The sequence below is a fragment of the Sphaeroforma arctica genome (assembly GCF_001186125.1).
Source record: "Sphaeroforma arctica JP610 unplaced genomic scaffold supercont1.17, whole genome shotgun sequence".
Lineage (NCBI taxonomy): Eukaryota > Ichthyosporea > Ichthyophonida > Sphaeroforma > Sphaeroforma arctica.
In genome coordinates this window covers 119,967-134,970 of record NW_014040541.1, presented here as the reverse complement: position 1 = coordinate 134,970, position 15,004 = coordinate 119,967, and the positions used below count along the sequence as shown (strand labels likewise).

Here is a 15,004-nt window from a genome sequence, read left to right as displayed (position 1 = left end):
ACACACACACACACTACACACACACATATATATATATATATGTATATATATATATATATATATATATATATATTTGTAGATATTAAATGTATATATTATATTTTGTTGTTGCGCAACTCTACTCTCCACAGATATTTATTCAGTTTGATGAGGCTATCAGTCAAGGTCTGACCAACAAGATCAAAAGCAAGTGCAATTTCAAGGGGATGCTCCACACCTACAACTACTGTGATTTTGTATGGTCCTTCATCCTGAGCAATACCACATTCAAGACAGATAATATCGAGGAGGTGGCTGATACTGTCAAGATTGTTGCCTGTGATGCGAAGAGTATGTAAACTGGAGACTTGCTCTTTGTGGCTTTTATCGCATCAGTAAATGTGTGTATTGGTATCGAATGCGAATATAATATGAAATTATCTTTTTTTTTGAAAATATTATGTGCAGCGTTATAGATTGTGTATTCACATGAGCTATGAAGCCCATGTTTACTAGGTTTTGTGAAAGTGTATAAGTTTATCGACCAGAAGCCTGAATATTAACTTTGACGAAGTATCAGTTGAGTGCTTTCACTTCTTAGATATTCTGTTCTGCCCATATGCTGGTGCTATGTTTTATCGCATGTAGTACCTGAGGAAATGCCAGCATACCTCAGGGTTATTTGTATCAGTTAGAGATATCCAACCGATCAAGTTGAAGTTGGAGCAGAGTCATGCGAGCTTGCGTGATAGCAACTACGCAATCATCGGTGATTGTTCCGACTAATGTTGGCAGATATAATTATTGTATATGATTTAAAAATGCCTTTTGCTAGTGGGTCGAGGTGTGGTTAATTGCTAACATTATGGTACTTCAGGCCTCGCATCCCTGATATGCTGTCAGAAGATCTTTCTGTTGGAAATACCCTTTTTTGAATATCGAAGGTTCTTGTACATCGCAATATCGGTTGTCAACGCTCATAAATATTCAGAAATCTACATCGTAAAAATCCCATCATTTTTATGCACTATGTAATTCACCGGAGAGGAGTAGTATTGTGATTCTTTCTCTCCCTCCTAAGTTTGAATGATGTTGCTTTTCTGATCATTTGTTTTTACTTGCTCGTTGACAGGTGTGGGGCAGAGCAAGTAGTTAGCGGATAACATCCCTCGGTGGCACTGGTGTCTGCAGCCCAGCGTATTCGAACTGCCAATCAGCCGCCCTTTGCTCACAGTCGGAGATTGTAGAGAGCGTTAGATACCCTGCGAATCGATGCCTTATGGATACCGTACCAGCTGTGTGGGGTATGTGTCAGACACATCTACGAAGGGGTCTTTTTCGTGTGGCTTCGAAAGGGGGTGACACACAATGACGAAGCGTCAAGGTGATTAGTTATCGGCATGCTCTGTCGCTTGTGGAGTGAGGCTGTCTATATGCAAATGTAAGCTGCATGAGTGGGACTACCGCAGCTTTGCGAGATACAACTGTGATAACAATTCCGGGATGTACACAAATTGGGCGTAAGCCTGTCTGATCAACGAGATAGTTTGAGCCTATTGTTGTCGGTGCTTTCAATACTGTCTGATAGTGTCGCAGACTATGCTCTCTCGGTTTCGGGGATCAAGGTAGACTATACCCACGCAAGCATGTGAAAGGTGACACGCGCATAGAGTGAGTACAAGGAACATGGGACAAGGGTCGAATCGTTTCATACATCTGAATGTTTGGTTTCAGAGTGAAATGTGGAGTGAACATTTAGATCGGAATTGCGACTGAAACACCAAAACGATACCTCCCACTTTGTGCATCATTGGCGAAACTCACGCCCACGATAAGACAAGCCTCTTGAGTATTATAACCGTTCTAAATAAAAGCTTTTATCTCATAAATGGGTTCAAGGTTCGATTCGATTTATTTCAGAATGTATGCCTTTGTTTGCGCACACAAGTTTTATTTGTCAAATTAAATACGCGACCTTGATCATCACCCATATTAAAGCCACCATGCGTTGGAACAATTTGTATGTTGGCCATCTCGTGAACTTTCCACCCAGACTTTCGTTCTTTCACTTTTTGACGACTTTCTGTACATACCTACCTTGTGTATGGTGTCAGGCCTTCTGTCATCACTTATACAGTAGATAGTTCATAGAGCTATGACATATGATTTGCATTATAGCCCATTCATAGCGATGAGTTTGTCTGATGTTCGAATGGACTCATACTTCATTATATATACTGGGTGTCGGTGGGGTTGAAAGTGATCTGATCAAGTTGTACTTCATCTAAATGCTTTATAAACGCTCATCCACAATAATTAGGCCTTCTTCTGGGAATCATGTGATAGACGCCCAACTGCAACATGGAAGTGTAAGTTTCATTAGAATAGACGTAGAAAAGAAAGTAGCGCATGATCCGAAGTGATAGCTTCTATTTGCTGTTTTATCTTCGTTTAGGACAAAAATGTAACCTGGAATTGCAGGTTGTGACAATCTATACAATGCTTTATTAGTAAATGATATAATTTTTTATGTTTTCTGTGATTGTGCACTTACTTTTAGCACCCTGACCAATGATCGAGGGTGTTGTAAAAAAACAACGTATCGAGATGCTGCATTTGAATTCATAGAATCCAACGATATGTATGATATGTGAGTTAAAATGCCGAAGGAATATGAGAGACTTGGATGCCGAATTGAGTGTCCTCGCAATTCATGCGTTTATGGGGGTTGACTACCTATTTGAAACTGTGATCCGAGTCATGTGAACTCGAAAGGTCTCTCTCAGGTCCCGGTTCTACTATATTACATCAATAATGGTAGAAGAAAAGGCCCGGTCTGCTAGTTGTATAGTGAGATGTACAAGACTCGATGAGATGTACAAGACTCGAGGCGTCTCTACAAGCGGAGAAGTCTCAGAAAGAATTACCTTATCTATTAATACCCCGCCAAGTTATAGGTATATATTCATATTGGACTTTGTGTAATGTCATTTTGTTACAAAACAATGTACAGTTTACGGACATCATAAATATTTACAAACATACATGTTTCGAGCGAACACTCTGGAGGGGAGGACGGGCCCGACACCCTACGCTCTCTCTGTAAACATCGATCACCCCCAGAGTCTGCCCCAGGGCCGAGGCGGGCCAGGCCCCAGCCACCCCAGGCCCCAGGGCCCAGAGGCGGGCCACAACACTCAACAGAGGGATGATTTTTATTTTCTTCTCCCTGATCCTCCATGTACTCTTCCTGATCCTCCATGTACTCTTCCTGATCCTCCATGTACTCTTCCTGATCCTCCACTACCCCACTCCTCCAGAACCAGTCCCGAGGGACGCTGAGTGCTGAGTGCTGAGTGCTGAGTGCTGAGTGCTGAGTGCTGAGTGCTGAGTGCTGAGTGCTGTGTAAGTGTGTATGTGGATTGTGGTCTAATACAGTGATACTAGAGTAACTCTGTAATACATCCGTATTTACAATCTCATTTGCTCTCGCAGCGCCTACTATAGTACTACTAGCTCCACAGTAAGGCGGTAGTATGTAGAGGGGCTCAGATTTCAGAAGAGCTGTCAGACCGGTCAGTCGGGTCAGACCGTCACTCATCAGAGCGGACAGAACCTCAGGAGGCTCAGGCCTCAGGGCCTCAGTCCTAACCTCATAACGTTTCCCGTTAAAACGCAAAAAGCGTTTACGTTAAAAGTTTATCCTAAATATAGTCCTATGGGTTTACAAATAGGTACATTTTTGTGGCGGCCTCTAACTGTCACGAATTGTCCTGTTTTTCACTTTGTGTCAGTTGTGAATAGTTTCAAAAAGCATTTTCTGTTTCATTTAGAGGGCTATGCATTTTCTTTAAAAAAACGGTATTGCTCAAAACCTTTTGCGTTTACGTTTAAAGTTTATCGCATATAGGAAAAACGTATTGAGCTTAGGGTCAGACCCGTCAGAGGGTCATGACTCTTGCATCATTGTGGCGTCAGTGCATCACATCACCATTCACCGCGTAATACAAGAGACAGTTATGACTCGCGAGTAAGTTTGTCGAGAGTTGAGACTCGAGAATCGAGAGTCGAGACAGTTCCATTGTTTTTGATTCCATTTTTAAGTGGCCCAGTAGCCTACTGCTGCCACTCAATTTGTATATATGTGTACTCACAGAGTCAGAGATGAGAGTAACTGAAATCGCATAGCCTCCTTCTAAAAATAAAAAATAAAATCAGAAAAGATTAGTAGACTACTCCTATAGTAAGTATAGTACTAGCTCTCGTACTCTTGAAATTTTGGACTTCACTGAAGTTCACATTTAGCTCCACAGTTTTTTTCCAGTATATGTAGAACTATAAATAGATTAATTGAAAATTAGCCAATACCAGCCCCGAATGTTTTAAATTTAGGAATAACATTTGGTGCATATAGGTCGACAAGAAGGTCAAAAATGAACGATAGCACACAAATAAATAAAGGCCACAAGGCCAAGCCCACGCCCAGTCCACTGAATGAGAATGATGGGCGGGAGGGCATTTTTTAGTAAACATTCTTCAGAAAAAAGTACACGTCTGATTTGCTTTGAGTTGTCCAGAACGTCCTAAAAGTACAAGTTGGCCTCAAATCTCGATTTGTTTATTTCATTTTTTTTTGAATCGGAATGGGTCGAGCAGATTTAGGTTTTAGGGTTTATGGACCCTCCCCGAAACGGGCCGAAAGGCTGAGACCACTTTTGTGAGCTATGTAGTACAGCTCCAGCAATGAAATTTGATGCCAATACCGGTAGGCGGGAAGCTGGAGCCAGGAAGTCCGACCACCCGGCAGTGCCGGACTGCTGGCACCGAGTCACCGATAGTCCGACACTCCGAGTTCCGACATTCCGATAAGGACAGCTGCCCGATGTAGTATGTATGTACACTCCCACAGTCAGTCAAGTGACTAGTGGTCACAGCCACTTAATGACACAGTCTACAGGCTTACTCCACTGCCACTAACTCTCTGGCCGTCTGGCGGCCTCTGCCGTCTACACAGTAGTCCAAGACATAACATGACACACTAGTCACTACACAGGAACTCTTCTCCCTTCTTGTTTTGTGTGGTGACTGGTGTGTGGTGACTGGTGTGTGTGTAATGTGTACTGTGTACGAAGAGTCTAATAGACAGGCCTATAAAAACTCTAATTTTAATACGAAAGCGGCGACAAGCCGAAAATTGAAAACACATGCTTGTTTGTTTTGTTATATATTCGCATGGCCCTCTGGATTGAGTCTCCGTCGTGGTAAATGGAGAGAAGGGGGGTTTTCGAGAGACTTTATTCAGAGGGCCATGATATTCGACACAGTGTTCATATTGATATATTGCGGCGGTGTTATTGATGGTAGTTAGGAGAGAAGAGTTAGTGCTCAGAACTGAGAAATCATAAGATCAACGGGCAACGGCCCAACGGGTAAAAAGCTTTGGCAATCCCAATAATACACTTTTCCGAATCGTCCACACTCCACACAGTCACACACGCACAGTCGCGGACTTGCGAATACCAAAGGACAAAGATTCCTTTGAAAGTTCCTGATCGCGTGCGATGTGACTGAAACAGTGAAACGAGAAACAGAAAACGTCTGGAGTTCTCTGAACTCCTCAGTCCTCACTCCTTCCATGCCTCCTTTGTGTCCTTCTCTCTCTCCACATACTCTCTCGTCTCTACTACAGTAGTAGAGTGAGCTAGTAGAGAGTCCTCGGCTTTCCAAGTTCTCTGCTGGGGTTTAATGTAAGGACCTAAGGACAGATAGATTGAGGACTAACTGGTGAGTGATGAGAACTCTCAACAACTCTGAGACTTGAGGTACATATTCTGTACATCTTCAACTATTCACATATGCTACACTTTTAAAAAAAAATAAATCTCAGACTGTACATAATATTCTATACAATTTTAGTCGTACATAACTCGTCAATAGCTATGGAAGAGCAACTCAAGTGTATCAGGAATTGGGAGTAGTATCAAGAGTGATGAGTCATGACATCTATAAAGTACATGTTTCAGTCAATATATTTTTCAAGAACAAAACATATAGCAAAGTGAGCAAACAAAAATGCAGATTCATCTGCAATAAAATATACAAACATACTCTCAATCTGTCAATGAGTCAAGCAAACTCTGTCACTCCACACTGTCCACAGTCCACACTCCACATTGACAGAAGTCTTACATCTAATAACATCTGTACACATGATGTAACACGACCCCCAGACCCCAGCGGGCCCAGTCCCCCACCCACTGACACACTCAGCTGCGCGTCAGACGTCGATATGTCTGTATATAGTTATATACTCTATGTAGAGTTGTAGACTGTAGAGTCATATTTGATATTATAGTCCCTATTATTATACGCATGTACTACGTTTTTAGGTCTGGAGCTGGAGCATCAGCAATTCAGAGCATTCAGCAGCAGGAGAATTATACTCAATACTCAATATTGTTACCATCACGGATCAGGGGTGAAGCCGATGATCCGTGGTACTTATGAATGTGGTCAGTGGTGAAATATGTACGTGCCATATTTGAAATTATATCGTATATGGCGGATGATCATAATTGGTTCTAATGTTTTTTTATTTAAAAAAAAGGGGGGCAGGTGAAATACATACCGAGAGCCAGAGAGTCCACAACTCCACACTCCACACTCCACAGTCCACACAGTACACACATTGCCCATTGGTACACACTACACAGTACACACAGTGAAATTTGAATCATTGATGCACAATATTCTAATTCACAACCGCTACCCGCAGCATATCCCAAATATGGCTATTTGCTCATTAGTCTCCTCAATATGGTGTTGTGTTGAGAGTTCGAGAAATCAAAAATGCAGTCGGATACATGTCAGTGGCCCAGTGGCTACCTTTGACGAGCCCATTGTTTCCAAATATGTCCACAACAAATACCGAGCCCAGCCCCACAGCTGTCGTTTTCTATGGAATCATAATATCCGAAACTGCATAAGTGAATAGGTGATTTAGTCTGTGGCCTCGTGGCAATCAAGCACGCGAATACATATAAATACATTACGTTACAACTTTCTGTTGCCATATATTCATAGGGGTGATTCCTCATTTTGTATAAATAATCAACATATAGCTTTATTAATTTTTAAACCAACAATATAATATAGTGGTTCGTCATGCTGTCTTCTCAAGTGGTCGCTGCGGCCGCGTTGGTTCTTCTACCGACAACTTACGCAATAAGCGCTGCCGAGCTTGCTCAAAATCTCAAGGTAGTTTATTGTATCTTGTAACTTTTGTATCGGTACAACTTTCTCTTGTATTTCAATTTTTTAAAAACAGTGGCGTGTGCAGTATCTCAATTTTTTTTTGTCATTCCCACAGATTGAATTTCAAGTACACGATAATTTTGTGCAAGAGTGCAACAACGCTGACTGGATGTTTTGCTTCTCTGCATCTACGTTCATCGAGTACACCGGCGAGACCGACGTTTTGGAGAAGGATTGGGAGATTCGCTTCAGTAGCATTCGTATGTTGATGGAGAATCTTGATTCTGAGTTCAACGTCACACACACCACCGGAGATAATCATATAATAACACCTACTGATGCATTCACCGGTTTCAAAGCGGGCGAGGCACGCAGAGAATTAAAGCAGAAATGGGAGTACTGGATGCTGTTCCAAACTGATGTGATTCCACGATGGTTTGTTGTTGATGCCGGTGGAAACACAGCTGTCATCCCCAACACTGACACCGAAGTAATCAAGGCATACTCAGTACCTCTTGGAGACGTTGCTAACACTGGAGATGAGCTAGTTAAGGACACGGAGGCAATGCGATTTATTACGAACAACGAGCTTAATGTGACTACACAGGAAAATCGACTGCGTGTTATTCCAAAACCTCTATCCACAGTCGCAGGGGTCGGTAATGTGGATATAAGCGCAGGCATCAACCTGGATGATGCTACCTTGAGTACTGACATGCAAGCTGCAATCACTCAACATCTCGCAAACGTGGGTGTGATGCGTAACGCTACTGGACACACAATCACAGTCACAATCAATGGTACTGGACTGGCCCCTGAGGCGGCGAAAGCTGAGGGTTATCAACTTACTCTGGCTAACGCTGGATCTACTATTCAAGGATTTGATGAGGTTGGTGCGTTCTATGGTGTCATGACCGTCGTTGGACTTGTACATGTCGGTGAACACACGATACCCGAGGCAGCCATTTTCGATGCTCCACGTTATCCCACTCGCGGCGCTTTCGTTGATGTAGGAAGAAATTTCCACAAGAAAGATTCCATCCTGCGATTGCTTTCGAACATGGCAGCGTACAAGTTGAATCACTTCCACTTTCACCTCAGTGATGACGAAGGGTTCCGCCTTGAAATACCTGGTCTCCCAGAGCTTACCAACATTGGATCGAAAAGATGCCACGACCCGACTGAAAAGAAATGTTTGTCACCGCAACTAGGAGCTGGACCTGACGAGAGCGCCACCCCTGAATTCTTCACCAAAGCCGAGTTCATCGAGATACTGCAATATGCAAACGCTCGGGGTATCGAAGTCATTCCTGAATTCGATATGCCCGGCCACTCTCGAGCTGCAGTTGTGTCTATGACTGATAATGCCGAGTACAAGCTGGATGATCCAGAGGACACGACCTTCATTCGCACTGTGCAGTTCTATGGCCGAGAAAGTTGTCTAAACCCCTGTGTCCCTGGATCTGCGAAGTGGGTAAAGAAAATCATCAGCGAGCTCGGCGCTATGTACACTGAGGCCGGTCTTACTATGGATTCTTGGCATTACGGTGGTGATGAGGTTACCAATGTGTATACTCATGCCGGGTACGATCAGGTCGAAGACGAGAGCATCAAGGATCTGCCTTTCTCAAAGTCTCCAGCTTGTCAAGCATGGATTGAAGAGCGCGGTATCGACTTCGAAGATATCACACATACATGGGGAGTGGAGGTGTCTGGTTTCTTGAACGAGACTGGTACTGTGAAAAATGTATACGCTTGGAACGATGGATTCAAAGATTCAAATCATTCCGAGTTCAAGACTGACAGGACTACTGTAAACATTTGGGATACAGTGTTCTGGGGCGCCGATGCAAATGTATTGACATTTAACGATCTGGGTCATGAAGTTGTACTGTCATGCCCGGACTTCCTCTACTTTGACTTCCCATACGAACGTAACCCCGATGAGCGTGGTTACTACTGGGGTGCTCGATCCACAAACATGCGCAAAGTATTCGGGTTTGCGCCCGACAACATGCCACAGACGGCTGAGTACACTGAGCAACGTAGCGGAACTCCATATGAAGTTACTTCGTCAGCGCGAAAACCTGTAGTACAAGGTATTCAGGCCCAAGTTTGGTCAGAGGTTGTTAGAGATGATGACACTCTTGAGCATATGATGTTCCCTCGTCTTCTGGCCGTCGCTGAACGGGCATGGCACAAAGCCGCATGGGAGTTGGAATACGTTCCGATGCAAACCTACGGCAATGGTACCTCATTCGTTGATACAGCAGCTCTTGATGCGGATATTGATGAATTCATGGGCGTGTTCGGTATGCGCGAGGCTGATAAGCTCACCGCCATCGGTTCCAATATGCGTGTGTCTCCTCCAGGTATCGATTATACTGGTGGAATACTGACAGCTAACCATGATACCCCCGGCGCTAAGATCGAGGCAGACACTGGATATGGCTTCGGAGTATACAAAGGACCAATGGGTATAGTAGATGCTTCCAAGGTCCAAGTGCGAGCTGTACATGGCGGGGTTGCGTCTCGTGCGGTGACAATCCTGACCGAGAACTGTGCGTGCGCCAGTGGAACAGTATGTGTACTGAATAGCACCTCTTTCGAGAACCAATTCATATGCCAGGCTCCCGCTGACTCCACCACTACACTGGTCGATGATTTGGCTAAGAATTTGGTCATAACGCATTCTGTAATCAGTAATTGGGATTATACTTGCAAGGAAGCTGATGGCGGTTTCTGCGCACTTGCTCAGTTGGACTTTGTATACCACGGAGACGCTAGTTACACCGATTCAGCGGCCTTCAAGATCCACTTCTCGACGCCTAGAATGTTGAAGGAGAGCAACAGCACAGAATTCGCAATCAACCATGTCACCGGCGACAACCACGAGATTGTCCCTATGGCAAACTTCACAGGTTTCAATGGACCCTATTCCACCATCTCCATGCAAGTCAAGTGGGAGTACTGGCTTCTATTCCAGACTGACTTCTTCCCGCGCTTCTACGTTGAGGACATGGTCACCAACGCCACCAAGGCGATCGCTAATACCGACACCGAACAAGTGCTGCGCTATTCAACCACTATTGGAGATACGGTAGACGGTGAGGGCTATCCCGGAACAAGTTTGACCAAGATGACACCCAAGAACCGATTCGACTACAACAAAAATCTCTCGGCCATCACTGCCGATGATGTTACGGCTCGTATTGTACCCCAGCCGTTGAAGACAACTGTTGGAAGTGGCACTGCAGATATCAGCAAGGGAATGAATATTGATGACTCCGTACTGACCCCAGAGGTCCAGGCTGCTGTCACGACACTTATGTTGCGTGCAGGCCTTGCAAGGTCCACAGAGGGACACAAGGTCACGCTCGCGATCGCACCCACCACACCCGTTGCGCGTAGACAAGCTGTTAACGAGAGTGAAGAGGCTTACACACTCAGTGTGGCGAGTGATGGTTCTGTAGTTACTGCCGGCAACCCCAAGGGTTTGTTCTACGGTATTGTGTCTATCTTGAGTTTGGTGGACACCAAGAAGACTACCATCCCCGAGGTTGAGATCGAGGATACTCCCCGCCTACCTATCCGTGGAGCATTCGCCGATGTGGCCCGCAACTTCCACAGCAAAGAGTCTATCCTACGCCTGCTCGATAACATGGCATCGTATAAGCTGAATCACTTCCACTTCCACTTGAGTGACGATGAGGGTTTCCGTCTTGAGATTCCTGGTCTACCCGAACTAACAACCATAGGTAGCAAGCGATGCCATGACAACACTGAGACCAAGTGCTTGAAGCCTATGTTAGGTTATGGACCCGAGGAGCATGCGGATGAAGAGTACTTCTCGGTCGAAGACTTCAAGGAGATTCTAACATACGCCACCGCCCGAAATATCGAAGTTGTACCCGAATTCGATATGCCCGGCCACTCACGCGCTGCTGTTATTAGTATGCGTAGCCGAACTGATGATACCTACCGTCTGGACGACCCTGAAGATACCACCTTTATCCAAACCGTGCAATTCTACCACAAGGAGAGTTGCCTCAACCCATGCGTGCCCGGTGCACAGGCATGGATTAAGAAGATCATAACCGAGGTCAAGGCCATGTACACTGCTGTGGGTGTGCCTCTCCGCAAGTGGCACTACGGTGGCGATGAAGTTGTGAATGTGTACACACACGGAGGATACGATGACGCTGGCTTTCCACCAGAGATGCGTCAGCAACCTTTCGAAGGTTCACCCGCTTGCCAGGCATACATCGCGGCTAACAATATCACTTTTGAAGAGATTACTCATACTTGGGGTGTTGAAGGTGTGTATGTGTAATATGTGCAAATATGGTTTCGTTCGAAATAGACCACCGCTTATGCCATCCTAGGATAATATGATACATACCTGTTACAGTTGCACTCATATTATCGGTAATGAGTGCAAGTGTATCGGTAATATGATACATACCTGTTACACTTGCACTCATAACCTCTGCTACACTTGCACTCATAACCTCTGCTACACTTGCACTCATAACCGATATTACGATACATACCTGTTACAGTTGCACTCATAACCTCTGTTACACTTGCACTCATAACGCATATATCATGCATTATGTAGTGTCCGAGTTCTTGGCCGAAGCCGGTGTCGAGGAGATGTTGGCGTGGAACGATGGTCTCAAGGGCAGTCAACACGCTGAGTTTGGTACTGAGCGCACAACTGTGAATTTGTGGGATCCCATCTTCTGGGGTGCCGATGGCTCTATCCAGACCTTCAATGATCTAGGCCATGATGTCATACTGAGTTGCCCCGATTTCTTGGTATGTTGTACTGGTTCATCATGTCCGTTCATAAATATTAGAGCTGGTTTCTGAGCTGAATTCGGCATCGCATACTTATAACTGATATATTTCTGCAGAATCTCACACTTCTCAATCTATACCCGTAACAGTACTTCGACTTCCCCCAAGAGAAGAACATCAACGAACGCGGCTACTATTGGGCTTCGCACACGACCTCTCTGCGTAAGGTGTTCACCTTCGCACCTGAGAATCTCCCACAATGCGCCGAGTATACTGAGGACAGAGACGGCAGTGCCTACACCATCACCTCGGGTCCAACAGACTCATCGAAGGTGCTAGGTCTGCAGGGACACGTCTGGAGTGAGGTAGTACGCACAGACGACCAATTCGAGTACCAGATGTTCCCCCGATTGATCGCAGTAGCAGAGAGAGGTTGGCACAAGGCCGCCTGGGAGCTGGACTACGAGGCCAACAAAACCTTTGCAGGCGACAACACAACGTTCGTAGACACGGAGGCTATGGATAAGGACTTTGCAGGCTTCTTCGAGGTGGTGGGTACCAGAGAGCTTGCGAAGGTTGAGAAAGTAGGCACGCAATTCCGTGTCCCACCCCCAGGTGTAAATGTTGCAGGCAAAAGTTTCGAGGCAAACACTGAGACACCCGGATCCAGCATTGAATACGATATCACAGGCAATGGTGACTTTGTACCATATACTGGACCTGTGGCTGTGACAGACGCGTCCGAGATTGCGGTACGTACCGTTATTGGTGGACTAACCTCACGGGTTGAGAAGGTTCAGTTGGGTGGATGCAACTGCGCAGATGGGCCAAACTTCTGTCAGCTGAGTGGAGACAGCTACGTGAGTGAGTTTACATGCACGAGTGACTCGGCTACCCTGGACACAACAAAGCCTGATGCGTCAGAAAGTGGTGCTGCTACGGGCAGTGATACAGACACAGACACAGACACAGATCTAACGTGGATGTATGTATGCTTTGGTATCTTGGGAGCGGGTTGCGTCTTCCTACTTTACACCTCCTTCGTGGCCGTGACGAAGGGCGATAAAGATGCAGAGTCTCAGGTTAGCCTTCGCTAAATACATACACATCTTGTAGATGGTGTGTATCAGATCAGTCATTCATTAGTTACACAAATAATCAAAATAGAATCTAGAAATTTTAATATAATAAAACGACGATACCTTGTCCTCAGATCTATCACATAAACATGGCGTGTACAGTTGTAAGCGAAATCGTTCGCACCATTCAAAACAATATTGCTGACCCCCCTCTTCGGAGATCGAAGATTACCTTGTATTCAGTTTCTGTGTTTTAGATATATATATTCTAAATTTTATGACGCAGTGAGCGCGAAGCTCAGTCCTGCAACTTCGTGGCACCGTATTTATCAAAATCTATATAACCTCCGCAGCCACGAATATAAAAACAGCGGAACTGAGAGTGGGCATTTTGCGGCAAAAACTGTGTTGACATGGCAATGTCATAATCGCCGCAGCCAAGATGATAACGAAGGAACCGAGTGCGGGCATTTTGCGGCACGCGTTATGTCGGCATGACAACCTCATAACCTCCCCAGCCAAGATTATAGACAGCGGAGCCGAGTATAGACATTTTGCGGCAGACATTGTGCTGGCATGCCAACCGTTCATATGTCAAATTAACTGATGTGATATCATCGGTATCAGTTGCAGGTGCCATACAATCTGAGAGTGTACCGCATCCTTGGTCTAGAGGATAGTTTAAAACATTCATCAACGTGTTTGTAAATACACGACTTTCGCGTCGAACATGCCTACGGTATATGCGAAAAGTATGGGTCCTCATCAACTGTCGTCCGTTGCCATCTTCACATCCTCTTCTGCGTCCTGTTTTTCCGAACTAAATTTCTCCAGTTGTTGAAAGACAGCTAATTTTCGATAACGCTCAATCTTCTTGCTAAAGTCAGAAACAGACGATGATAGGCATACAGTTGACATGAGCAACAATGATACATACAAGGAAGCATTTTAAATTCAAGAAGCATCCAGCTCGACGTTTTCTCGGCACATAAGGAATAATGTGATTGCGAAGCAATATTGGTGTCTAAAACACATAAGCTGTGGAGCCTATCGTCTGTTGATCTCATCAAATTCTAGCCGAGCAGTAGCCGATAGAACTCAGTATCAACCCTAACATTTAGTTCGAGGCAATGACCTCTCTTTGACCACAACGGCACAACTGGGAGCCATTGACAGGACAACCATAACTACACGTACCACACTCGAAAGACTTACTTGTTCTCTTCAATAGTGCAGATGCGTTCTTGTATTATCTCGTCCTGCTGTTCGCCAGCCAGGTCTATTTGCTCTAGATCCGCAAGACAAGTCCCGATGTTCTCAATTTTCTGCAACAAGCTTGTGCTCTGCACACCGTTAATGGGAGAACTGTTAGAAGTGCATTGATTGAAGTTGTTAATCTTTGACTTAGATTCCTTCATCAAGTACACATGCATGCATTTATATAAACGATTGGAATACCGCAGAATTATTATTGGCAACACAACTTGACATCACAAATACAAACCACACTACCACCGAACAAGTACATCAAAGACATCGACAACATTCACAGGGTCAGCAAATGTGGATTATGATTTGTGCTCGATGTGATCCGTCTCAGATTAAACTGTCAAGCAAATGCAACAAGGGTTCATAGGACAACGATCGTTCAATGACAGTGATCCAGCAATTACATTTATATGTCCTTATTTACCGAGATGAAACAGAAAGGCAGAAAAATACTAATCCCGAGTTATATATATATATATATATTTATATATATATCTATATATACATATACATATATATACGTATACATACATACATGTATATATATATATACATTTACATATATATATATACGTATACATACATACATACATACATACACACACACACACACACACACA

General features: G+C 44.5%; 4 protein-coding genes across 4 annotated transcripts in view; 2 read left to right on the top strand and 2 right to left on the bottom strand.

Moving 5' to 3' along the window:
* Positions 1–338, top strand: part of SARC_00541 (transcription initiation factor IIA subunit 2) — a gene marked incomplete at both ends in the record, with an annotated part of 3,237 nt that extends 2,899 nt beyond the window's left edge. The window contains one exon of the mRNA XM_014305778.1: positions 132–338. Coding sequence (XP_014161253.1) covers positions 132–338 — 207 coding nt within the window. The remainder of the gene's footprint in view (positions 1–131) is intronic.
* Positions 339–2,295: 1,957 nt separating this feature from the next.
* Positions 2,296–3,580, bottom strand: SARC_00540 (hypothetical protein; the record flags this gene model as incomplete). Its single annotated transcript, XM_014305777.1, has 2 exons — positions 2,296–2,333; positions 3,025–3,580. 2 exons carry the CDS (start codon positions 3,578–3,580, stop codon positions 2,296–2,298), a joined length of 594 nt encoding a protein of 197 aa, XP_014161252.1.
* A 3,491-nt stretch (positions 3,581–7,071) lies between these two features.
* SARC_00539 (hypothetical protein) lies at positions 7,072–13,666 on the top strand. The gene is made up of 4 exons (XM_014305776.1): positions 7,072–7,236; positions 7,349–11,552; positions 11,855–12,054; positions 12,186–13,666. Exons 1-4 carry the CDS (start codon positions 7,144–7,146, stop codon positions 13,131–13,133), a joined length of 5,445 nt encoding a protein of 1,814 aa, XP_014161251.1. The 5' UTR covers positions 7,072–7,143; the 3' UTR covers positions 13,134–13,666.
* SARC_00538 (hypothetical protein) lies at positions 13,133–14,533 on the bottom strand (the record flags this gene model as incomplete). Its single annotated transcript, XM_014305775.1, has 2 exons — positions 13,133–13,992; positions 14,331–14,533. The coding sequence occupies 2 exons, from the start codon at positions 14,531–14,533 to the stop codon at positions 13,881–13,883; spliced, it is 315 nt and encodes a 104-aa protein (XP_014161250.1). The 3' UTR covers positions 13,133–13,880.
* Between the last annotated feature and the right edge of the window lie 471 nt (positions 14,534–15,004).